This window comes from Salmo salar, chromosome ssa18 (assembly GCF_905237065.1).
Source record: "Salmo salar chromosome ssa18, Ssal_v3.1, whole genome shotgun sequence".
Lineage (NCBI taxonomy): Eukaryota > Metazoa > Chordata > Actinopteri > Salmoniformes > Salmonidae > Salmo > Salmo salar.
Window position 1 is genome coordinate 50,281,004 of NC_059459.1, and position 26,047 is coordinate 50,307,050.

Sequence of the window (26,047 nt, forward strand, 5' to 3'; positions counted from 1 at the left end):
GATAGACAATAATACTTTTTTCACCTCTTCCACATTGACTTTACGGAATTCAAAAGTACAATTCATAATTTGGTCAGATATACTTAGATGTGTAGTGTCGGCGTTTGTTGTTGGCATGTCACCCATAAGTTTGCTTATCTTGTCTTGTCTTATCTTAAAAGTCATTAAAGTAGTTGGCAATATCAGTGGGTTTTGTGATGAGCCATTGATTCAATGAATGATGGAGCCGAGTTGGCTTTTTCCCCCCCAAATTTCATTTAAGGTGCTCCAAAGCTTTTTACTATCATTCTTTATGAAATGTATCTTTGTTTCATAGTATAGATAATTTTTTATTTAGTTTCATCACATGATTTCTTAATTTGCAGTACGTTTGCCAATCAGTTTGGCTGCCAGACTTATTTGCCATACCTTTTGCCTCATCACTCTCAACCATATCACAATGTAGTGTATACCCAAACATCAAACACTGGACCAGGGTGATACAAATGCATTTTTGACCTCTTCATCTCAGAATAAACTTGGAATGTCTAATCTTGATTAGATCTAAGACACAAGACACTACAGTGCAATACAGAAAGCCTCAAATCCATAATTTTAGACAGTAGGCAGACCGTATTGGCTTATCCCACAGGGCACAAACGTAATTCATTGAAATGACATGGAAACAACGTTGATTCAACCAGTGTATGCCCAGTGATATTTGAATTCCAGTTATATGACAGAGGCAGGGCCTCTCTTCGATAATTGTATTTCAAATCAAATGGGAAATGTCAAATAGATCATAACATCCGGCTTTAGTTGCGCTTGCCTCTTAGATGCATGTAAAGCAATCCTGCTGGCCTGGGTATTTTTTAAGTTTTAGCGTCACATGTGGCAAGGATACTCAAGGTGAAGAACCGAGCCGAATGAGAAACTGGTAGCTCAATCGATACTGACTATTTTGAAAGCCTGGTTGTATTAGCTAGTGTAGCCACTGTAAAAGCATCATGGAAGGACACTGGTATTCTCTAGTATGAAATTACAAATCGTTCATGGGGGGTTGTACTGTACGTGGGAGGGGATTCTAGGTGGGTTCACATGATCAGTGTTCATCCCGAAGGTATTTTGTGCTGTTATTCTGTCGGCCTCGCTAAACTGCTGTGAGAGAGTGTTAGACTTACGTTAGTCTCAAGTCGTGGTTCAAATCACCTCAGTTTAGAATATGCAGTAAAATGTTCCCTGCATAGAACTGAACACAGTGGGTTTTACAGTATTAGACTGACCTGACATTGCTGCTAATGGGAAACCAGTCAGGATTTGTTGCTGAGATTAAATGAAAAGGTCCTTAAAAATGCATGACTATAATGAGCTAATTAGGAGAAGAACAATTCTGTAAATTAATCTGCTTTAAGCCCTCCTTGTCCAATAGGCCTCCACTCATTGGGTTAGTCTGAAATGGGAGCAGGAAGCAGGTGGATGTCTACATTAAGGTGACACGAAAGGGCTGCATCAGCATGTTGCCATGCCTATAGTAAGTGTCATATTGTAGTGTGTGACACGTGTCTCTGCTGCTGATAGAGACATATGGGCTTCCTGGTGTTTCCTCTGCGCCGAGGTAAGGTTTGCTGTCTGCGACCTGACCTGCATTGGAGATGACCGTGAACTGACATGCTGACAAAGCAACAGGAAATGCTGTTGGGATTAAGTGACAGATGTGCCAATGACATGTCATTCCAAAAAGTGCGGCCTCAACATGGAGACCACAGAGGGACAGTAGCAATAGTTTATCCGGATCATGTTAGAATTGTATTGATAATTTTAGTGTGGAACTAAAATCAAAAGCAGATAATAAAAAAAAGAGTATGGAATTGATCCCCTTTTACTTTTTAAAAGACAGGTTACTAGTAAAGTATAGAGGGAGACAGGGTTAGTAGGGGCTAAGACGGGGCTCAAAACCCGTCGCCAGGGGGCTTGTGTGGTCCGGAGATGAGAGCGTTGCCGGTCGACCAGACTTTGCCTACAAGGCAGATACTTTTGGGTCAAATAACCAACAACAATTAATATAAAATGAATATTATAGCCCTAACTAAAAAGGTGGAACAACAGCTAAACAGTGCAAGTGGAGGCTGGCCATTTGAAAGGATACCTTGCATGCACCTGAGGCACAACTTAGATCTTCTTCAGGTAGGGATATGTCAGGCCAATGTCGCTGAATGATGATTGTGAAAGAATGAGCACTTAGTGTTCCAACCTGAACACCACATTTGAAATCCTGGAAGACTTCTGTTTTATCTCCCACTGACTTTGTTTATGCATTGAAATTCCTGTCATTCCCAAGTAGTTCAACCTCTTTTGTAGTAGTAGTGTTAGTAGCAGGAACAGCAACAGTATTAGTGAAATTCCACGCTAATGGAATTACTTTGATTCAGCTTTTCCACTTCAAAATGTATACCAAACAAAAAGCATTGATTTAAAAGTTTAACAAACTGAACAATTTTCACAATGTATTTCAAAAACAAATTTACTGGAAGAACTGTGTAGATGCAAAGTTTGGTAACAGAATTACAGTAAAATCTCCCGTTTTTTTAATGCAACCACCTAAGTTAAATATCTGCTCCAAATTAAGATTCAAAGATGTCTGCAGAAAGAATGGGGTGTCAGCTATGACGACTATGATGATAAAAAAAAATGGACTAATTGAACTACAGTAGGGGAAGTTGATTTACATTATGGTAACGGAATTACATCATGAGTCACTTATCTGTACTATACAGAAATGCATAATTATGGATATGAATATCCTTCTCTTCATAGTGATGTATCCTGAATAGGTACACAAAAGGTAGAAATATAGATATTATTCTACACACTCACTATTATTGTAATGAGCTGGACCCCCAAACAAGGCCACATTTGGTTGGTCCGCTACACCCTCAGTAACATTTGCTAAATGTGACCAATACATTTGATTTGGATTTTTATTTGATTTGGTCAAATCTGAAACAATAGGTTTGGACACCACAGAGCAGAAAGAGAAAGATCAGTAAAAATGCTATAACTAAATTGGTAGGTTTACCTTTACTTGTTATTCTGTGAACATTCATTATCCTCCCTCATGAGGGAGAGAAATTTGAAAATATCTTCAAGATATGTGGGTTTTTGGTGATGGAATTACAAGTCAATGGTTCTTAAACTCATAGAAGGAAAAGCATATCTCCAAAACTAAATGTTTGTTTATTAGTTGGTAGGGGTCTTTACTTCAACATTGTGTTTTGATGTATTTCTATTACCTTTTAAGACTTTTTCTGGTAAGACCCCTTTTTTCCCCATCTGTTTTGACCAGATATCAAAGCCTTTGCTTTATATACAGTGAGGGGAAAAAGTATTTGATCCCCTGCTGATTTTGTACATTTGCCCACTGACAAAGAAATGATCAGTCTATAATTTTAATGGTATGTTTATTTGAACAGTGAGAGACAGAATAACAACAACAAAAAATCCAGAAAAACATGTCAAAAATGTTATAAATTGATTAGCATTTTAATGAGGGAAATAAGTATTTGACCCCTCTGCAAAACATGACTTAGTACTTGGTGGCAGGAGGGATTTTGTCTTATATTAAGCAAAGCAGATGGCACCATTTTCTTGTTTTTGAAATTTACGGATAGCCAGTGGCACACTCCAACATTCAGATATAATTTACAAACGAAGCATGTGTGTTTAGTGAGTCCGCCAGATCAGAGGCAGTAGGGATGACCAGGGATGTTCTGTTGATAAGTGTGTGTATTGAACCATTTTCCTGTCCTGCTAAGCATTCTAAATATAACGAGTACTTCTGGGTGTCAGGAAAAATGCAGAGTATTAAGTATAATATTTTCTTCAGGAATGTAGTGAAGTAAATGTAAAAGTTGTCAAAAATGTAAAGTACAGATACCCCCCAAAATTACTTAATTAGTACTTTACACCACTGCCCAGTATTAGTAATAGTTGTAGAAAGTGTTATTATCCCTTTGGGGGAAGTAGGTTTTGCAGCAGAATCATCCATAAAAACAGCAACATCAACCAATTTATTGCCTGTGAACTAATGTACTAATACGGTTCATACTGATCAATAAATGTATTTGCTTGAAGCATGCATTTGTGAAAATGACACAGTATTATTTATCTGGCCTCCAATCAACAAGAGCAGCCTGATTGGAGGGAGAGCAATTTGGATTAGTTCTGTGGGCATGTGGAGCATTGCCTTGTGGGAAATCAGTGATGTCGCATCTCCTGTAATTAGTTGTGCTTGTTAGAAAAATGAAGGGGCTACTAATTAGCAAGTGGGTAGCTTTTTGACTTGTTGTGCCTTTCCTTGAAGATCATTATTATTATTATCTTCTCTAGGCAAATCTAAGAAGCCTTGTGGCAGAGGCGAAAAATAGCTCAGTCTTGCTGCTCAATAGCTTCATGCCTACGTGTGTAGTTTAATGTGTATGTTGTATTTTGATATGTATAGGTGTGCTAAACAGGGCTCATCTGGAAAATAGACCTTGGTCTCAGCATTGACTCCCTGTCAAAATAAGGGTTAAATAAAATAAAAAATGCAGATGCAGTGCATCTAGATAGTTTTTATAGGGGTGACTGCCTGTGACAGACAGCCGCACTGTACGCATGTGCTGGTCGACCCTTGCAGGCTATTCACGACAACATCTTGGATTAGAAACCAGGCCTCCCATTTTCGCATTGAAAAGAGAATTAGCCTTTGGCATCTGGTTAGACTATGATAATTTATCATTTCACCAATTTTAGACAACCAAGAGCTTGATTTGATAGCAACCGAAAGCATAATGTGTTTACATACAGTATTGAGTCATTTGGTATTACGAAAAGCTTGTGACAATTTTGTATACAGAGACCAACACATGACCAATACTGTAAATAAATTATAGCAGATTATAAATTATTACTGTATTAAAGGGATAGTGCGAGCTTTTAACATTTTTATGTCTCTGTGTGCAGTTTGAAGAAAATTGAAGGTAGTTTCACAAGCCATTGCTAGCTAGCGCAATGACTGGAAGTCTACAGGTCACAGTCTCCGAGAATTATTCCATTAATTTGATTTCCATTATCTCACCGGCAAATTAGCACAAAATGTAGCCTACACTGCTTACAGTGGCTTGCGAAAGTGTTCACCCCCTTGGCATTTCCCTATTTTATTGCCTTACAACCTGGAATTAAAATTGATTTTTGAGGGTTTGTATCATTTGATTTACACAACATGCCTACCACGTTGAAGATGTAAAATATGTTTTATTGTGAAACAAACAAGAAATAAGACAAAAAAAAAACACAAGACTTGAGCGTGCATAACTATTCACCCCCCCCAAAGTCAATACTTTGTAGAGCCACATTTTGCAGCAATTACAGCTGCAAGTCTCTTGGGGTATGTCTCTATAAGCTTGGCACATCTAGCCACTGGGATTTTTGCCCATTCCTCAAGGCAAAACTGCTGCAGCTTCTTCAAGTTGGATGGGTTCCTGCTGGTGTACAGCAATCTTTAAGTCATACAGCAGTCTTTAAGTCATTCTCAATTGGATTAAGGTTTGGGCTTTGACTAGGCCATTCCAAGACATGGAAATGTTTCCCCTTAAACCACTCGAGTGTTGCTTTAGCAGTATGCTTAGGGTCATTGTCCTGCTGGAAGGTGAACCTCCGTCTGTCTCACATCTCTGGAAGACTGAAACAGGTTTCCCTCAATAATTTCCCTGTATTTAGTGCCATCCATCATTCCTTCAATTCTGACCAGTTTCCCAGTCCCTGCCAATGGAAAACATCCCCATAGTTGTTCTCGGGTGATGAGAGGTGTTGGGTTTGCGCTAGACATTGCGTTTTCCTTGATGGCCATTTTTTTCTTTATGCAATGGCTTTTTTCTGTCCACTCTTCTGTAAAGCCCAGCTCTGTGGAGTGTACGGCTTGAAGTGGTCTTATGGACAGACACTCCAATCTCCGCTGTGGAGCTTTGCAGCTTCTTCAGGGTTATCTTTGGTCTCTTTGTTGCCTCTCTGATTAATGTCTCCGTGCCTGGTCCGTGAGTTTTGGTGGACGGCCCTCTCTTGGCAGGTTCGTTGTGGTGCCATATTCTTTCCATTTAAATGTTTAATTGTTGTATTTTTCACCCCTTTTTCTCCCCAATTTCATGGTATCCAATTGGTAGTAGTTAGTCTTGTCTCGTTGCTGCAACTCCCGAATGGACTCGGGAGAGGCGACAGTCGAGAGCCATGCGTCCTCCGAAACACAACCCAACCAAGCCAAGCAGCGCTGCTTCTTGACACAATGCCCATCCAACCCTGAAGCCAGCCACACCAATGTGTCGGAGGCAACACTGTACACCTGACAACCGTGTCAGCGTGCACTGCGCCCGGCCCGCCACAGGAGTCGCTAGTGCGCGATGAGACAAGGATATCCCTGCCGGCCAAACCCTCCCTAGCCCGGACGACGCTGGGCCAATTGTGCGCCGCCCCATGGGCCTACCGGTCACGGCCGGCTGCAACAGAGCCTGGACTCGAACCCAGAATCTCTAGTGGCACAGTTAGCACTGCGATGCAGTGCCTTAGACCACTGCCCCACTCGGGAGGCCCTTCTTTCCATTATTTTATAATGGATTTAATGGTGCTCCATGGAATATTCAAAGTTTCTTTTTTTTTTTTTATAACCCAACCCTGATCTGTACTTCTCCACAACTTTGTCCCTGACCTGTTTGGAGAGCTCCTTGGTCTTCATGGTGCCGCTTGCTTGGTGGTGCCCCTTGCTTAGTGGTGTTACAGTCCCTGGGGCATTTCAGAACAGGTGTGTGTGTGTGTGTGTGTGTGTGTATATATACTGAGATCAAGTGACAGATCATGTGTCACTTAGATTGCACACAGGTGGACTTTATTTAACTAATTATGTGACTTCTGAAGGTAATTGGTTGCATCAGATCATATTTAGGGGCTTCATAGCAAAGGGGGTGAATACATATTCATGCACCACTTTTGTTATTTTTTTCATTTCACTTCACCAATTTGGACTATCTTGTGTATGTCCGTTACATGAAATCCAAATAAAAATCTATTTAAATTACAGGTTGTAATGCAACAAAATAGGAAACACGCCAAGGGGGATGAATACTTTTGCAAGTCACCGAAGTGACTGAAAAAATTACCTACAGTTGCATAAAATCGATCACTTGTTGGCGATCAAAAATCCTTATTGCCTTAAATTGAAACAAACTTTCTCCCCAATTTAAGGCAATAAGGATTTTTGATCGCCAACAAGTGATCAGTTTGGTACTTTCAAACTTTCTTTTGCACTGATCTGGGTTGTAATATGTGTTGAGTTTATCAATGACCTGATTAAATGTATGCACACTTTTACGATTAACTGGTCTGTGCTGTACTTTCCAACATCGTTGAATATTAACTGACTGTAAATACACTTTAACATCCAGAACAACTTTTACTTCTTCACCCAGCTCTTTTTTGGAAGACACAAAATAAGAAGAACATAGGCTATTGGCCATTTGTGTCATTGGATTCGTCTGTAATTATGGAGATGCTTTTTCATTTGTTTTATTTCTTGACTTCAGATGGCGGTCTATTGCACAGTTAATTTTTTTAGTGTAAGGTATTGTAATAGTTTTGCAGCACATACTGTATTATTGTTACCTGCAACAAGCACCCCAGCGGGGTATTGACACTTTTTTTCAAGCGATATTCTGATCTTGAATTAGCCTATCTATTATTTTCTTTGTACTTCTATGGTTGGTTTCACTGGCTATCCCCTTTAACTGCCCCTAATTTACTTATTTTTACAATTTCCGATGACCAGAGATTGAGTTTGTTGGAGAGGATCAGCGTAAGCAAAGTGAGGTGTAGAATCAGGAATCTACAAATACTACACAAACAGACATTGATTGATTGGAGACACTAGCGTGATAATGCTGTAAATACACAGTGCCTCATTTAATTGCCCAAACACAGAGCACTATACATAGTATCAGAGACCAGCAGCCTTCCAGCTGCCAGTTCAGTTCCCATTTTTGTGTCGCACGGCCCCGTGCTTGAACCAGCAAACGGAAGTCCTCCTCCCTCACCTCTAGGCTACTGCTGTCTCACGAGCTAATCCCCTCATATTTGAATGAGTGGATGTGAAATTCAGATCACTATGATTCTTCTACTTTTAGGACTTTTAATGGATAGCAGAAGTTGCACAGGAGGAACAGGTCTGTTTTACACATACTAATCCATAATCCGTTTCCAGGAATGATGCTGATGTGACATTACATAAGAACTGGGACCTGAGCTGTCGGGATTAGCACGCACAGTGACTCCAGAGGACATGCTAATCTCCCCATGTGATTATTAGTCATGATATTTAACACTGGCTTAATGAGCAAAGCAGTATTATCTGGCATATTTTCCTGTTCCATCTGCCTCTCTGGGTTTCCTTTAACAAAGGTACAGAGAATTTAAGTGGATTTATTTTAAATCAGGGATTATTCAACAGATATGGAATGACTAAGGAAGGTTTTAGTAGTTCAGTCCTGATGAATCTGGACTAAAAGGGAGCTCTAAGTCCTTTTTGTTAGATAAAATGTTTAGGTGTTGGAACCCTGTGACGGGGATGCTCATTCGATCCTCGCATGAGCCCTTCACACTTCTACTCCCTCTATTCCAGCCATACTAAACAAGCAGATCACAGTCTGGATCCGCACCCAGAATGGGGTCAATACGGACCACGGGTCCTGACTTAATGTTTTGGTTGTGCATTGGGAGTTTGTCTGTCATTCACTGACAGACCTTAGAGAGCTATTTATAACCTGTCAGAAATGTCCAGTTGATCAACAAGTGCATGTTAGCTAGGTAGGTAAATTAGGCTAACCTGCTATCTAACCCCCAGGGCCCACATTGATTTTGTTGAGTCACTCGGGGATCATATGAACGCACATAAGACATAGCAAAATGTGTAGAATTGCAGGAAATGTTTAAAGCTGTAACATTTTCTCTCCACCCCATGAAGAGATGTGTAGAATTGCAGAAAATGTGCTTTAAAATATTCTCTCTGCCAACAATAGGGGTGTGAACAGTTTGAGGTTGCATGGGTTGGAATGTGGGGTTTATTCCTACACTGATAAATAACATCCATCTGGACCACCTAGGAAATTTGTGTGACCGGACATTCTCAGATAGTAGTTGAGTACGCTTGCTATACTCAGTCTCCCTGCTTCTGCTCCTATCCTGTCATAGAAAAGAGTAAAACTATATTGGGAGTTTGGTTTAACAGGTTTGACAATGCATTGCTTGCCAACCAACCCTCAGCCCAAGCAGACATAAATAGATTTCACTGTGGGAAATGCAGCTCTTCCATGTTTAGAGGGGTTGCTATGGATGGAGTTATTTTTAATGCAGTGAGTATGTTAATGTAATGACAAAATCTGCAACCTATGCTTTAAGGAACCATACTATTAGGATTATTATTAATCTCAAAGACATTAACATCAATATTTCAATACTTGTGTTTTTTAGGAAATTCAGTTTCCATTTAAAAAAAAATTCTAACTTTTATTTTAACAGGGAAGACATTGAGACATACAGCTGAAGTCGGAAGTTTACATACACCTTAGTCAAATACATTTAAACTCAGTTTTTCACAATTCCTGACTTACTAGTAAAAATTCCCTGTCTTAGGTCAGTTAGAGCACCACTATATTTTAAGAATGTGAACTGTAGTAACTAATAGTAGAGAGAATTATTTCAGCTTTTATTTCTTCCATCACATTCCCAGAAGTTTACATGCACTCAATTAGTATTTGGTAGCATTGCCTTAAACAATTTAAACTTGGGGTCAAATGTTTCGGGTAGCCTTCCACAAGTTGGGTGAATTTTGGCCCATTCCTCCTGACAGAGCTGATGTAAGGTTTGTAGGCCTCCTTGCGCGCACACAGTTTCAGTTCTGCCCACAAATTTTCTATGTGATTGAGGTCAGGGCTTTGTGATGGCCACTCCAATACCTTCACTTTGTTGTCCTTAAGCCATTTTGCCACAACTCTGGAAGTATGCTTGGGGTCATTGTCCATTTGGAAGACCCATTTGCAACCAAGCTTTAACTTCCTGACTGATGTCTTGAGATGTTGCTTCAATATATCCACATAGTTTTACTGCCTCGTGATGCAATCTATTTTGTGAAGTCCCTTTTTCCTCCAAACATAATGGTCATTATGGCCTGTTACGCACACCTCTAGGAAGAGGGAACGCAACACCCTGCTACAACTCAACTCTCCGTGGTGTGAAAGAGGTATGGACTGTAGGTGTGAGTAAGGATGACAAAAAGCAGAGAATTACCATTTACAGGGAATTTATTCCGTCGCACGGTAAGTTTGGGGAAAAGGGGCTGGACGGAACCAAAGCAAAGAAAGTAAATATCAAAGCCCCCTCACCTGCCTACCCACTACTTACCTAACTAGTACCACCTGGTGCACTAACCAAAATACAGGGGATGGTCCGCCCAGGTCTTTCCTAGTGTGCATAGACAACAAACTACTACGGGTAATGTATGCCCGCGGGCCTCTTGCCTAAGCACTCCCTAGGTGCCTTCCCCTTCCCCCCCTGGGAACAAAGGAAACAGAATAACAAACAATTTCACAACAAAACAGAGAAGAAAAAAACTCAGGACATTAAAGAAGCTCTCTCTCTGAGCAACAAACTAACACAGAACATTACAATAAGCTCTCTTAGCAACAACTAACACAGTACATACCAAATGTCTTAACAACCAACATACTATAACCCTCAGCCTCCTCTCTCAGCAAATATCTCTTTCTTCTGAGGAACAGAACACTGGCTTATAAAGCTTCAGAAAGAGTTGTTAATGGGAGACAGCTGCGTCCTGAAGAGGGGGCAGGGTCAGCTCTCCAATCAGCAATGGGGTCGACCAATCAGCTGCTTGGAGAATTTCAGGAAGCCATTTCCTGAAATACCTACATGAAAATATACAAACCAGAAACTGGGGAACGTAACATGGCCAAACAGTTTTATTTTTGTTTCATCAGACCAGAGGACATTTCTCCAAAAAGTATGATCTTTGTCCCCATATGGTGGTTTTGGAGCAGTGGCTTCTTCCCTGCTGAGCGACCTTTCAGGTTATGTCGATATAGGACTGTGGATATACATACTTTTGTACCTGTTTCCTCCAGCATCTTCACAAGGTCCTTTGCTGTTGTTCTGGGATTGATTTGCAATTTTCGCACCAAAGTACGTTCATCTCTAGGAGACAGAAGGCGTCTCCTTCCTGAGCGGTATGACGGCTGCGTGGTCCCATGGTGTATATACTTGCGTATTATTGTTTGTACAGATGAACGTTGTACCTTCAGGTATTTGGAAATTGCTCCCAAGGATGAACCAGACTTGTGGAGGTCTACAATACTTTTCTGAGATCTTGGCTGATTTCTTTTGAATTTTCCCATGTTGTCAAGCAAAGAGACACTGAGTTTGAAGGTAGGCCTTGAAATACATCCACAGGTGAACCTCCAATTGACTCAAAATTATGTCAATTAGCCTATCAGAAGCTTCTAAAGCCATGACAATTTTCTGGAATTTTCCAAGCTGTTTAAAGGCACAGTCAACTTAGTGCATGTAAACTTCTGACCCACTGGAATTGTGATACAGTGAATTATAAGTGAAATAATCTGTCTGTAAACAATTGTTGGAAAAATGACTTGTGTCATGCACAATGTAGTTGTCCTAACCAACTTGCCAAAACTATAGTTTGTTAACAAGAAATTTGTGGAGTGGTTGAAAAATGAGATTTAATGACTCCAACCTAAGTGTATGTAGACTTCCAACTTCAACTGTAGGTCTCTTTTACAAATGCATCTTGTATATACAACAAAAATATACCCATTTTACCCAAACTATACTGAACAAAAATGTAAACGCAACAATTTAAGTTACAGTTCATATAAGGACATCAGTCAATTTAAATAAATTCATTACACCCTAATCTATGGATTTCACATGACTGGACATGGACGCAGCAATGGATGGGTCTTGGAGGGCTAGGGCCCATCCACTTGGGAGCCAGGCCCATCCAATCAGAATGAGTTTTTCTCCACAAAAGGGCTTTATTACAGACAGAAATATTTTAGAGTGGCTTTTTGTTTTCCCCAGCACAATGTGTGTGTTGTCTGTGTATGTTCCAATCTATATACACCTAAAAATTAGGTGTAATGATCATGCTGTTTAATCAGCTTCCTGACACGCCTGTCAGGTGGATAAATGCTCATTAACAGGGATGTAAACAAATTTGTGCACAACATTTTAGAGAAATAAACTTTTTGGGCATATGGAACATTTCAGGGATCTTTTATTTCATCTCATGAAACGTAACAACATGTGGAAAAAATCAAGGTGTCTGAATATTTTCCAAATGCAATTTATATACAGTACCGGTCAAAAGTTACTCATTCAATGATTTTTCTTGATTTTTACTATTTTCTACATTGTAGAATAATAGTGAAGACATCAAAACTATGAAATAACACATATGGAATCATGTAGTAACCCAAAAAGTTTTAAACATTCAAAATATAAAAAGTAGCCACATTTGCCTTGATGACAGCTTTGCACACTCTTGGCATTCTCTCAACCAGCTTCACCTGCAATGCTTTTCCAACAGTCTTGAAGGAGTTCCCACATATGCTGAGCACTTGTTGGCTGCTTTTCCTTCACTCTGCAGTTCAACTCATCCCAAACCATCTCAATTGGGTTGAGGTTGGGTGATTGTGGAGACCAGGTCATCTGATGCAGCACTCATCACTCTCCTTGGTCAAATAGCCTTTACCTGTAGGTGTGTTGGGTCATTGTCCTGTTGAAAAACAAATGATAGTCCCACTACGCGCAAACCAGATGGGATGGTGTATTGCTGCAGAATGCTGTGGTAGCCATGCAGGTTAAGTGTGCCTTGAATTCTAAATAAATCACTGATAATGTCACCAGCAAAGCACCATCACACCTCCTCCTCCCTGCTTCACCGTGGGAACCACACATGTGGAGGTCATCCGTTTACCTACTCTGCGTCTCACAAAGACATGGCGTTTGGAACCAGAAATCTGTAATTTGGACTCATCAGACCAAAGGACAGTTTTCCACCTGTCTAATTTCCTTTGCTCGTGTTTCTTCGCGCAAGCAAGTCTCTTCTTATCGGTGCCCTTTAGTTGTGGTTTCTTTTTAGCAATTCGACCATGAAGGCCTGATTCACGCAGTCTCCTCTGAATAGTTGATGTTGAGATGTGTCTGTTACTTGGAATAATTATTTCATGGTTTTGATGTAAAAATAAAGAAAAACCCTTGAATGAGTAGGTGTGTCCAAACTTTTGACTGGTATTGTACATTTAACCCTACTTGTTCAAGTCCTGATATTTTCTGAAAGAGTTGGGTAACGCGTCTAGTCTGTGTCTTACTTGTTGATATTCAGTGGGCAATCACAGCCTCCGTGCACTAATAAATAGGTGAAAATAAATGGATAAGAAACTATTCCATTCATTTGTCTGAAATCATCCCACAGGCAAATTTGTAAGGATTTTTTTTTCAATTTTCGCCTAAAATGACTTTCCCAAATCTAACTGCCTGTAGCTCAGGCCCTGAAGCAAGGATATGCATATTATTGGTACTATTTGAAAGGAAACACTTTGAAGTTTGTGGAAATGTGAAAGGAGGATAGGAGAATATAACACAATAGATCTGGTAAAAGATAATACAAAGAAGAAACCAGCTGTTCTTTTGTATTTTTTTTGTACCATCATCTTTGAAATGCAAGAGAAAGGCCATAATGTATTATTCCAGCACAAGTGCAATTTAGGTTTTGGCCACTAGATGGCAGCAGTGTATGTGGAACGTTTTAGACTGATCCATTGAACCATTGCCTTTCTGTTCAAAATGTATCAAGACTGCCGAAATGTGCCTAATAAGTTTATTCATAACTTTTCATGTTCAAAATTATGCACTCTCCTCAAACAATAGCATGGTATTATTTCACTGTAATAGCTACTGTAAATTGGACAGTGCAGTTAGATTAACAAGAATTTAAGCTTTCTGCCAATATCAGATATGTCTATGTCCTGGGAAATGTTATTTTTACTTACAACCTCATGCTAAATGCATTACCCTACATTAGCTTAACCGTCCCACGGAACACCGATTCCCGATGAAGTTAACACAAATTGTAGCCTGTATCTTTGTGGTAAAAAAAGGTAATTTAAACATTTGTGTAAATCGTTCACTCCCTATTTTTTTTGTAGCATGTTACGTGTATTGGTCCAGGTCTAGGCAAAGGATAGAAAATACGAGGAGGGTGCTTAGGCTATTGTCAGGGTGCTTACTTTGATTAAAACAAACTTTGTTGGGGGAATGATCCGGGTTGTAATATGAGTTGAGTTTACACTGAGTGTACAAAACATTAAGAACACTAATATTGCCCTCAACAGCCTCAATTTGTTGGGCATGGACTCTACAAGGTGTCGAAAGTGTTCCACAGGTATGCTGGCCCATGTTGACTCCAATGCTTCCCACAGTTGTGTCAAGTTGTCTGAATGTCCTTTGGGTGGTAGACCATTCTCGATAACCACAGGAAACTGTTGAGCGTGAAAACCACAGCAGCGTTGCAGTTCTTGAAACAAACTGGTGTGCCTGGCACCTACTACCATACCCTGTTCAAAGGCACTTAAATCTTTTGTCTTTCCCATTCACCCTCTGAATGGCACACATACACAATCTGGCCTGTTGTCCAGACCTCTGGCAGTCTCTATGGGGGTACCACAGGGTTCAATTCTCGGGCCGACTCTTTTCTCTGTATATATCAACGATGTCGCTTTTGCTGTGGGTGATTCCCTGATCCACCTCTATGCAGACGACACCATTCTGTATACATCTGGCCCTTCTTTGGATACTGTGTTAACTAACCTCCAAACGAGCTTCAATGCCATACAACACTCCTTCTGCAGCCTCCAACTGCTCTTAAACGCTAGCAAAACCAAATGCATGCTTTTCAACCGTTTGCTGCCCGCCCGACTAGCATCACTACTCTGGACGGTTCTGACCTAGAATACGTGGACAACTACAAATACCTACGTGTCTGGCTAGACTGTAAACTCTCCTTCCAGACTCATATCAAACATCTCCAATCCAAAATCAAATCTAGAATTGTCTTTCTATTCCGCAACAAAGCCTCCTTCACTCACGCCACCAAACTTACCCTAGTAAAACTGATTATCCTACCGATCCTCAACTTCGGCGATGTCATCTACAAAATAGCTTCAAATACTCTACTCAGCAAACTGGATGCAGTCTATCACAGTGCCATCCGTTTTGTTACCAAAGCGCCTTATACCACCCACCACTGCGACCTGTATGCTCTAGTCGGCTGGCCCTCGCTACATATTCGTCGCCAGACCCACTGGCTCCAGGTCATCTATAAGTCTATGCTAGGTAAAGCTCCGCCTTATCTCAGCTCACTGGTCACGATAACAACACCCACCCGTAGCACGTGTTCCAGCATATCTCACTGGTCATCCCCAAAGCCAACACCACCTTTAACCCCTTTTTTCCCCATGGATTTGCCTATAGCTTGGGATTAAGAATAGCTTGAGTGGTTTTCCATGTGTCTGATAAATCTCAAGAGTCTGCTGAGAAACACATTTTTAATCAGGAGCCCTTGGTCAGCTATATAATGACTGACATACAGTAGACACAGCACTGCAGTGGTGTCAGTCTCTTGAATCCATTCTCGTCAAATCATCATCACTACGACACTAATGTCTCTCTACTGTCTTCATCTGCCTGTCTCTGGATTGTAAGGCATGCTTCACATCTATGTGCTCTTTTTCTTTCTCCCTCTCTCTTTTCTTCGATGTGAAGGCTGTGAGTCCCGGGGCACCAGAGGATGAGAGCAAGCTGTCGGTAGGTCCTGTCTGGTTTGTCTATGTTTATGTCTGTGTCTATATGGCTAGTCTAACTTCTTTCTCTCCTTCCATACTGTACTCAAGTACCATGCGTTCTCTGTTTTATGGGTCCAACCTGCCTGTAGTATCCCTGTCTTAAAACTTTTTTATTGAACCTTTATTTAACTGGCAAGTCAGAACAAATTCTTATTTACAATGACGGCCTACCTCGGCCAAACCCAGACAACGCTGGGCCAATTGTGCACTGGCCTATAGGACTCCCAATCACGGCCAGATGTGACACAGCCTGGATTCAAACCAGGGACTGTAGTGACGCCTTTTACACTAAGATGCAGTGCCTTAGACCGCTGATCCACTCGGGTCTGTCTTTGCAATTCAAATATTACTCTCTCAGTACGTCACTAGTGCTACTGTGAGTTATTATACAATGATGCCTACAGTTTCAAACACTTGAAGACCAGTTAATATATCCAAAATACTAAAAATAAAGTTATTGATCAGAGAGTGTTTTGCTAAAAGTCCTTCATAACCAAAACAGGCAACAATGAAATATTTACTTTACATTTTGTCCAAAAAGGCCCCAAAACTGTTTTGAACAGCAAAAGGAGAAGTCTCAGCGGATTCCACTAAGCTGCATCCTTATGCCCTTAACAAACAGCGCAGACAGTCTTGTGCGTCCCAAACCGCTCACAACCATATGGCCTTGAGAATTAACAGCTGACACCTCCAGATTGGGCCGAAGCATCACCACAGGCCAGCCAAAGCGGGCACACTCAAAACAGCTGACGCCTATGACGGTGGCCGATATCCCAGATATCTCAAGTTCAGCTCAAACCACCAGAGTAACCTTGGCACGGCTATTTGGGCTATTTTGGCGATATCATGATGACCACTTTAGCTGTAATGGAGTGGTGCATTCTGTGTGATACCCCTGGCCCTGTGCCCGTTTTAGCATTAGCTGCTATTGAATTAAGCTTACATTTAGCTTGTGGCTTTCATGCAAAGGATGAACGGTGAATCATATGCAACAGAGTCTCATTAAAGATTATGGTATTGGGCACAGTAGACCTGTCAGAAAGGGCTTTGATTTCTGTGTTGGAGGTGGAACTGCGTTAGAGCTGTCAAATCCACAAGCGGCTCCTGACAATATACTGTACCTAAAGCGGACATTGCCATTGGCTGCATAGAGTTGCATTAACAGAAATCCCATGCAGCCTTGTTGACGAAACGTGTTTTACTAGCCTGAGTTACAATACATTTTTCACATTGGAATTTTACAAACATTCACATTAATTGTGTGTTTGGTGTAGGCTTACCTTGGCCTGACAGTTTTAATAGCCGTGTAATTCTCTCTGAGAAAAGTTGAGAATTCCCTGTCAAGTAGAGGGACAAGGAAGCCCAGCTAGCTTAGCTAGCCTGTAGCCTCAAACGGAGGACGCTAACAAACGTATTCAACGCTACAGGAGCTGTGTTTATTCTGCTTTATTACGGGGCAATGTAGACCTCCCAGACTTTCAATATAGCAACTGTTTGCTTGCAGAGGACTACAGGGGCAAAGTGGCTACTCTTAGCAAACAAGTAGCAGACTTACACAAGCTACTGGGGAATCCACGGCCGCCTACATTTTCTTTCTCTTCTACCCCAGTAGCCGAACATCGCTCTGGCCTGGTAGAAGTGTCACTGCCATGTCGGCTCTCCATAGCCGACTGGCCGGTACTCTGCAGGGATCCCTCCCCGAAGGAGTCTTCCCCTTCCCTAGAGAATGGAGTTAGTAGGATGCTCCTGAATGACTTGGTGGATGTTCCTGTTCTCAATCCTACCAACCAGTCATGGAGATATGTCACTCGCAGTGGAAGTCGAAAACAGCAACCTCTGGCAACGGGGGCCTCCTTGTCGAAGTTAAGCCCGGACTGGACTCAGTCCAGAAACAGCTTCGCTGCCCTGAATCCAGAGGTTCTGGCGCCTTCTTCCCTGGGGGCTTCTGATATGAGATCGGATGTTCTGTCTCCCTCTCCTGTGGCTTCTACCTCAGGTTCAGATCCTCAGAGTGCCCCCTCATCAGACCGTGAGACAGTCTAATACTCCATCTCATTCATCATCCACGACGTATACTACAGCTGGCTTGGGTCCATCGGGTCCCACCACCGTTCAGTCCTCGGGAGGTTTGCGAAAGAACGGCCGGACCTCATCAGCCATTGCACTAGCTGTCGTCATCGGCAGCTCTATGGAAAGAAACATCTCAGTTCCTGGGGCAAACACCCTTTGCTATCCTGGAGCATAACAAGGCTGCTTCCGAACATTCTGCGACAGCTGCCGGGAGCTGACACAGTCATAGTCTATGTGGGGTCTAGGAGGGCTAACTCCGAACTGCTGAAAATGTATTTTAAAGGAGGGCTAGCTCTGAAGAATTCCCAAAAGCTGGCAATTATTTCAGGTCTGGTACCAACGTTGGGCCGTGGGTGTGGAAGATTCAGCAGGCTACTAGCATTACACACCTGGCTAAACGTTTCCTGTAGCTCTGTTGGAATATCTTTTGTAGATAACTTTGACACCTTTTGGAAACAGAAGATGCTCTACATGAATGACGGCGTCCATCCAAATCATCTTCGCTCCTAGACTCTGTCCACACATTTCAAGGCTGCATTGAGACAAGGACTTATCAATGACTCAACCGCAGCTCAAATAATCCCTACCGTTGTAATGGTGAGTTGTAGTAATGCTGCAGAAAATGTACATAATCCCAGGTGTGTTGGCAGTCACAATGAAAGTAACTTTTATGTCCCTCCAACTAATGCCTCTGTCGATCCTATATCTATTGTATACAGTAATCATGTGTCTATGAACCAGCATTATATTGTTAGCACTGAGGTGGTGTGCCCTAGTAGGAAGTCCACTGTGTGCAGCTCACCCTGAACTATCAGCTCAAACATACAGTAAATAATAATAAGCTTCCCAGTAAAGCAATACAAAAAATCTAGCATTCCAGAAAAGTGATAAAAATAAAAAAAGGTTTATGAAATGAATAACTTGCTAGTAACAGATGACATTCATATTCTGACTATCTGAAACTCACTTAGATAATACATTTAATGATACAGTGGTAGCAATACATGGCTTTAACATCTACAGAAAAGACAGAAACACCAATGCGGTGTTGCAGCCTATATACAGAGCCACATTCCTGTAAAGCTTAGAGAGCATCTCATGTTAAATACTATTGAAGTAATATGGCTACAGGTTCACCAGCCTCACCATTCTTGAGGGAAGCTGCTATAGACCAAGTGCTAACAGTCAGTTTCCGGATAATATATATGAAATGTATGTGATTTTCAACAGAGGTATATTTTCTGGGTGACCTTAATATTGACTGGCTTTCATCAAGCTGCCCACTCAAGAAAAAGCTTCAATCTGTAACCAATGCGTGAAACTTGGTTCAGGTTATCAGTCAACCAACCAGGGTATTTACAAACAACACAGGAATTCAATTAAATCATGTATTGATCACATCTTTACTAATGTTGCAGAAATCTGCTTTAAAGCTGTATCCAAATCCATCGGATGTAGTGATCACAATATAGTAGCTATATCTAGGGAAACCAAAGTTCCAAAAGCTGGACCTAATATAGTAAATACATGAGGTCATACAATACATTTTGTAGTGATTCCTATGTAGAGGATATAAATAATATTTGCAGGTCTGTGGTGTGTAATGAGGAGCAACCAGATGCTGCACTTGACACATTAATGAAATTGCTTATTCCAGTTACTAACAAGCATGCACCAATTAACAAAATGACTGTAAAAACGGTTAAATCCCCATGGATTGATGAGGAATTAAAAAGAGGGATGAGGTAAAAGGAATGGCAAATAAGTGTGGCTACACGACCGATTGGCAAACGTACTGCAAATTGAGAAATCATGTGACTAAACTGAAAAAAAAGAATAAACTATACTGTGAAACAAAGATAAAATATATAAAGACTGATAGTAAAAAGCTTTGGAGTTTGCAAAAAGGGAAACTCAGCTCTATCATGCCGACACTACACATCCAAGTATAACTGTCCAAATTATTAAAGACAAGCATTGTCATTTTGATTTCTGAAAAGTAAGTGTGGAAGAGGTGAAACATTATTGTCTGACAACTTGAATGAAAACTTACTGCGGAAAATAGCGGACGATATTGCCACTCCTATTTGCTATATCTTCAATCTAAGCCTACAGTTGAAGTCGGAAGTTTACATACACCTTAGCCAAAAACATTTAAAAACTCAGTTTTTCACAATTCCTGACATTTTATCCTAGTAAAAAATTCATTGTCTTAGGTCAGTTAGGATCACCACTTTATTTTAAGAATGTGAAATGTCAGAATAATAGTAGAGAGAATGATTTATTTCAGCTTTTATGTCTTTCATCACATTCCCAGTGGGTCAGAAATTTACATACACTCAATTAGTATTTTGTAGTATTGCCGTTAAATTGTTTAACTTGGGTCAAACGTTTGGGTAGCCTCCACAAGCTTCCCACAATAAGTTGGATGAATTTTGGCCCATTCTTCCTGACAGAGCTGGTGTAACTGTGTCAGGTTTGTAGGCCTCCTTGCTTGCACACGGTTTTTCAGTTCTGCCCACAAATTGTCTATAGGAATGAGGTCAGGGCTTTGTGATGGCCACTCCAATACCTTGACTTTGTTGTCCTTAGGCCATTTTGCCACAACTTTGGAAGTATGCTTGGGGTCATTGTCCATTTGGAAGACCCATTTGCGACCAAGCTTTAACTTCCTGACTGATGTCTTGAGATGTTGCTTCAATATATCCACATCATTTTCCTACCTCATGATGCCATCTATTTTGTGAAGTGCACCAGTCCCTCCTGCAGCAAAGCACCCCCACAACATGATGCTGCCACCCCCGTGCTTCATGGTTGGGATGGTGTTCTTCGGCTTGCAAGCCTCCCCTTTTTTTCCTTCAAACATAACAATGGTCATTATGGCCACACAGTTCTATTTTTGTTTCATCAGACCAGAGGACTTTTCTCCAAAAAGTGTGGTCTTTGTCCCCATGTGCAGTTGCAAACCGCAGTCTTACTTTTTTATGGTGGTTTCAGAACAGCGGCTTCTTCCTTGCTGAGCTGCCTTTCAGGTTATGTCGATATAGGACTGGTTTTACTGTGGCTATAGATACTTTCGAACCTGTTTCCTCCAGCATCTTCACAAGGTCCTGGGATTGATTTGTACTTTTCGCACCAAAGTACGTCTCTAGGAGACAGAACTTGAGCGGTATGATGGCTGCGTGGTCCCATGGTGTTTATACTTGTGTACTATTGTTTGTACAGATGAACATGGTACCTTCAGGCGTATGGAAATTGCTCCCAAGGATGAACCAGACTTGTGTAGGTCTACAATTCTTTTTTCTGAGGTCAAAGCTGATTTCTTTTGATTTTCACATGATTTCAAGCAAAGAGGCACTGAGTTTGAAGGTTGGCCTTGAAATACATCCACTGGGGCACCTCCAATTGACTCAAATGATGCCAATTAGCCTATCGCAAGCTTCTAAAGCCATGACATAATATCCTGGAATTTCCAAGCTGTTTAAAGGCACAGTCAACTTAGTGTATGTAAACTTCTGACTCACTGGAATTGTGATACAATGAATTATAAGTGAAATAATATGTCTGTAAACAGTTGTTGGAAAAATTACTTGTGTCATTCACAAAGTAGATGTCGTAACCGACTTGCCAAAACTATAGTTTGTGAACAAGAAATTTGTGGAGTGGTTGAAAAACTACTTTTAATGACTCCAACCTAAGTGTATGTAAACTTCCGACTTCACCTGTACGTAAATTGTGTGCCCTCAGACCTAAAGGGAAGCAAAAGTAATTCCGCTTCCCAAGAATAGTAAAGCGCCCTTTACTGTCTCAAATAGCAAACCAATTCAGCCTGTTACCAAGCCTTTGTAAACTTTTGGATAAAATGTTGTTTGACCAGATACAATGCTATTTTATATTAAACAAATTGACAGACTTTCTGCACGCTTATAGGGAAGGACATTTAACACAAATGACTGACTGAGGTTTGGCTGAGAGTCTGACAGAAATTGGCTGAGAGAAATTGCTGATAAAAATATTGTGGGAGCTGTTTTAGACTTCAGTATGGCTTTTGACATTATTGATCATAGTCTGCTGATGGCAAAACGTATGTGTTATGGATTTACACACCCTGCTTTAATGTAGATGAAGAGTTACTTGTCGAACAGAACACAGAGGATATTCTATAATGGAAGCCTCTCCAACACAATCCAGGTAGAATCAGGAATTCCTCAGTGCAGCTGTCTAGACCCCTTACTCTTTTCAATCTTTACTAATGACATGTCACTGGCTCTAAGTAAAGCCTGTGTGTCTATGTATGCGGATTACTCAACACTGTACACGTCAGCTAATACAGTGAGTGAAATCACTGCAACATTTAAAAAAGGTCTGCAGACAGTTTTCGAATGGGTGGCAATAAATAAGTTAGTCCTAAGTATTTCTAGAACTAAAAGCATTGTATTTGGGACAAATCATTCACTAAACCCTGAACCTCAACTAAATCTTGTAATAAATAATGTGGAAATTGAGTAAATTGAGGTGACTAAACTGCTTGGAGTAACCCTGGATTGTAAACTGTCATGGTCAAAACATGTTAATGCAACAGTAGCTAAGATGGGAAGAAGTCTGTCTATAATAAAGCTCTGTTCTGCCTTCTAAACAACACTATCAACAAGACATGTCCTACAGGCCCTAGTTTTGTCACAGCTGGAATACTGTCCAGTCGTTTGGCCAGGTGCCACAAGCCTTTGTCCTTCAGGTATTTCCTTAGGGGAACAGCCAAGGACTTGAAAGGATTGTGTAATGGTGCCATTGTTTGTTTGACAGCGTTGACCTCCTTTTGCAGGCTAGGCCACGGCTCCAGAGAGGTGGCAGCTCAGCCTCCCTGCACAACAGCCTGATGAGAAACAGCATCTTTCAGCTTATGATCCACACACTGGACCCACTCAGTGAAGGTAAGCAGTTATCCAACATGTCTTGCTACTAATGATTACACAAAGCGACATGGTATGCCTTGGTTTTATCTTTGCCTGGTTCCACTTCCATACAGTGCCAGAAGGTTAACGGGTGTTCATAATCCTGGTCCTCTTCAGGTTAACCCAGGACTTTCTGTCACTCGACCAACGTTCAATGGAGAGAGGTTGAGTTGTTGCACACACGTTTTTGCAATTAGATGGATTCTAATAGAATCATGTTCTTCATGGCTATTTGATAAATAAATATAGAACACACCATAAAACCTATATTCCGATGCTGTGAAATGGATATGTCTTCATTCTACCATAAATGTAGCACTATCCACTACTATCCCACTCAGAGCAGTACAGTAGCATAATGTACTTCTAGTCACTTGCTTACAGTATAGCTCTGAGAGCTGTAAATAACATTCCAGGTTAAACCTGTGGCTTCGGCCCTATAATTTATATTGTGATTTATTGTAGCAGAATTTTGCTTGTTATTTCAGACATGGGCTCTGTGAACATATACAGTACCCCATAGGAGCCTAGTGAGGGGAGGACGGCTCATAATAATGGCTGGAATAGAGTGAATGGAATGGCATCAAACACATGGAAAGAACAGAAAGGCCCACGCACTGTACATCCCCCTAATAACCACCAAAGTTTATTTGTCACGTGCTCCGAATACAACAGGTGTAGACCTTATAGTGAAATGCTTATTTACAGGCTCTAACCAACAGTGCAATTTCAACAAACAAAAAAAGTATTAGGTAAACAATAGGTAAGTAAAGAAATAAAAAAACTATAGTAAAAAAGACAGTGAAAAATAACAGTAGTGAGGCTGTATACAGTAGCAAGGCTATAACAGTAGCGAGGCTATATACAGGCACCGGTTAGTCAGGCTGATTGAGGTAGTATGTACATGTAGATATGGTTAAAGTGACTGCATATATGATAAACACAGAGAGTAGCAGTAGCGTAAAAGAGGGGCTGGCGGGTGGGGGATGGCGGGACACAATGCAGATAGCCCGGTTAGCCAATGTGCGGGGGCACTGGTTGGTTGGGCTAATTGAGGTAGTATGTACATGAATGTATAGTTAAAGTGACTATGCATATATGATAAACAGAGAGGAGCAGCAGCGTAAAAGAGGGGTTGTGGGGGCACACAATGCAAATAGTCCAGGTAGCCATTTGATTACCTGTTCAGGAGTCTTATGGCTTGGGGGTAAAAACTGTTGAGAAGCCTTTTTGTCCTAGACTTGGCACTCCGGTACCGCTTGCCATGCGGTAGTAGAGAGAACAGTCAATGACTGGGGTGGCTGGGGTCTTTGACAATTTTTAGGGCCTTCCTCTGACACCGCCTGATGTAGAGGTCCTGGATGGCAGACAGCTTATCCCCAATGATGTACTGAGCCGTACGCACTACCTTCTGTAATGCCTTGCGGTTTGAGGTCGAGAAGTTGCCGTACCAGGCAGTGATGCAACCAGTCAGGATGCTCTCGATGTTGCAGCTGTAGAACCTTTTGAGGATCTTAGGACCCATGCCAAATATTTTTCGTTTCCTGAGGGGGAATAGGCTTTGTCGTGCCCTCTCCACGATTGTCTTGGTGTGTTTGGACAATTCTAGTTTGTTGCTTTGAGGGTAATATGGTTTTGAACGCTGAGCTGTAGTCAATGAATAGCATTCTCACGTAGGTGTTCCTTTTGTCCAGGTGGGAAAGGGCAGTGTGGAGTGCAATAGAGATTTCATCATCTGTGGATCTGTTTGGGCGGTATGCAAATTAGAGTGGGTCTATAGTTTCTGGGATAATGGTGTTGATGTGAGCCATGACCAGCCTTTCAAAGCACTTCATGGCTACGTATGTGAGTGCTACGGGTCTGTAGTCATTTAGGCAGGTTACCTTTGTGTTCTTGGGCACAGGGACTATGGTGGTCTGTTTGAAACATGTAGGCATTACAGACTCAATCAGGGACAGGTTGAAAATGTCATTGAAGACACCTGCCAGTTGGTCAGCACATGCCCGGAGCACAGGTCCTGGTAATCCATCTGGCCCCGCAGTCTTGTGAATGTTGACCTGTTTAAAACCTCTTTGGGCTAGGCGTGCCGCTAGCGCCCCACCTCGACAACATCCGGTGAAATTGCAGAGCGCGAAATTCAAAATACAGAAATCGTAATATTAAACATTCATGAAAATACAACTGTCTTACATCATTTAAAAGCTTGACTTCTTATTAATCCAACCGCTTTGTCAGATTTCAAAAAGGCTTTAGTGGCGAAAGCATCCCTTACGATTATCTGAGGACCAGCATTAAAAACATTTTCCAAACCGTCAGAAATAGCGCTAAAATAAATCACTTACCTTTGAAGATCTTCATCTGTTTGCAATCCCAAGGGTCCCAGATACACAACAAATGGTTGTTTTGTTCGATAAAGTGCTTCTTTATATCCCAAAAAAGTCAGTTTAGTTGGCGCGTTTGATTCAGTAATCCACTCGTTCAACATGCAGACAAAGGAATCCCAAAAGTTACCAATAAACTTCGTCCAAACGACATTTCTAATCAATCCTCAGGTACCCTAATATGTAAATGAATGATACAATTTAATACGGAATGTAGTATGTTCAATACCGGAGATAAATAACGAAGTGTGCGCCCTCATCCACGCGCGCCACAAGACTACAGTCCAAATGAGAGCCACCTTGAAAAAACACCTGAGTGTTTTCTATCCAATGCTACCAATTATATGCATATCCTAGCTTCTGGGCCTGAGAAACAGGCAGTTTACTTTGGGCACGTCAGTCATCAGAACTTCTGAATACTGCCCCCTAGCCTTAAGAAGTTTTAAAGGTCTTTCTCACGTCGGCTACGGAGAGTGTGATCACACAGTCGTCCGGAAGAGCTGATGCTCTCATGCATGCCTCAGTGTTGCTTGCCTCGAAGCGAGCATAAAAGTGATTTAGCTCGTCAGGTAGGCTCGTGTCACTGGGCAGCTCGTGGCTGTGCTTCCCTTTGTAGTCTGTAATAGTTTGCAAGCCCTGCCACATAAGACGAGCA

At 41.3% G+C, this 26,047-nt stretch overlaps 1 protein-coding gene across 4 annotated transcripts in view; it reads left to right on the plus strand.

The window, feature by feature from the left end:
• LOC106577456 (sodium/potassium/calcium exchanger 2) overlaps positions 1-26,047 on the plus strand; it is a 183,332-nt gene that overhangs the window by 81,124 nt on the left and 76,161 nt on the right. For 2 of the 4 annotated variants that reach the window (XM_014155447.2, XM_014155450.2), the window contains exons 3-4: positions 15,910-15,951; positions 22,882-22,990. In XM_014155447.2, coding sequence (XP_014010922.1) covers positions 15,910-15,951; positions 22,882-22,990 — 151 coding nt within the window. The remainder of the gene's footprint in view (positions 1-15,909; positions 15,952-22,881; positions 22,991-26,047) is intronic. The other 2 variants (XM_014155448.2, XM_045701260.1) reach the window with 1 other exon arrangement.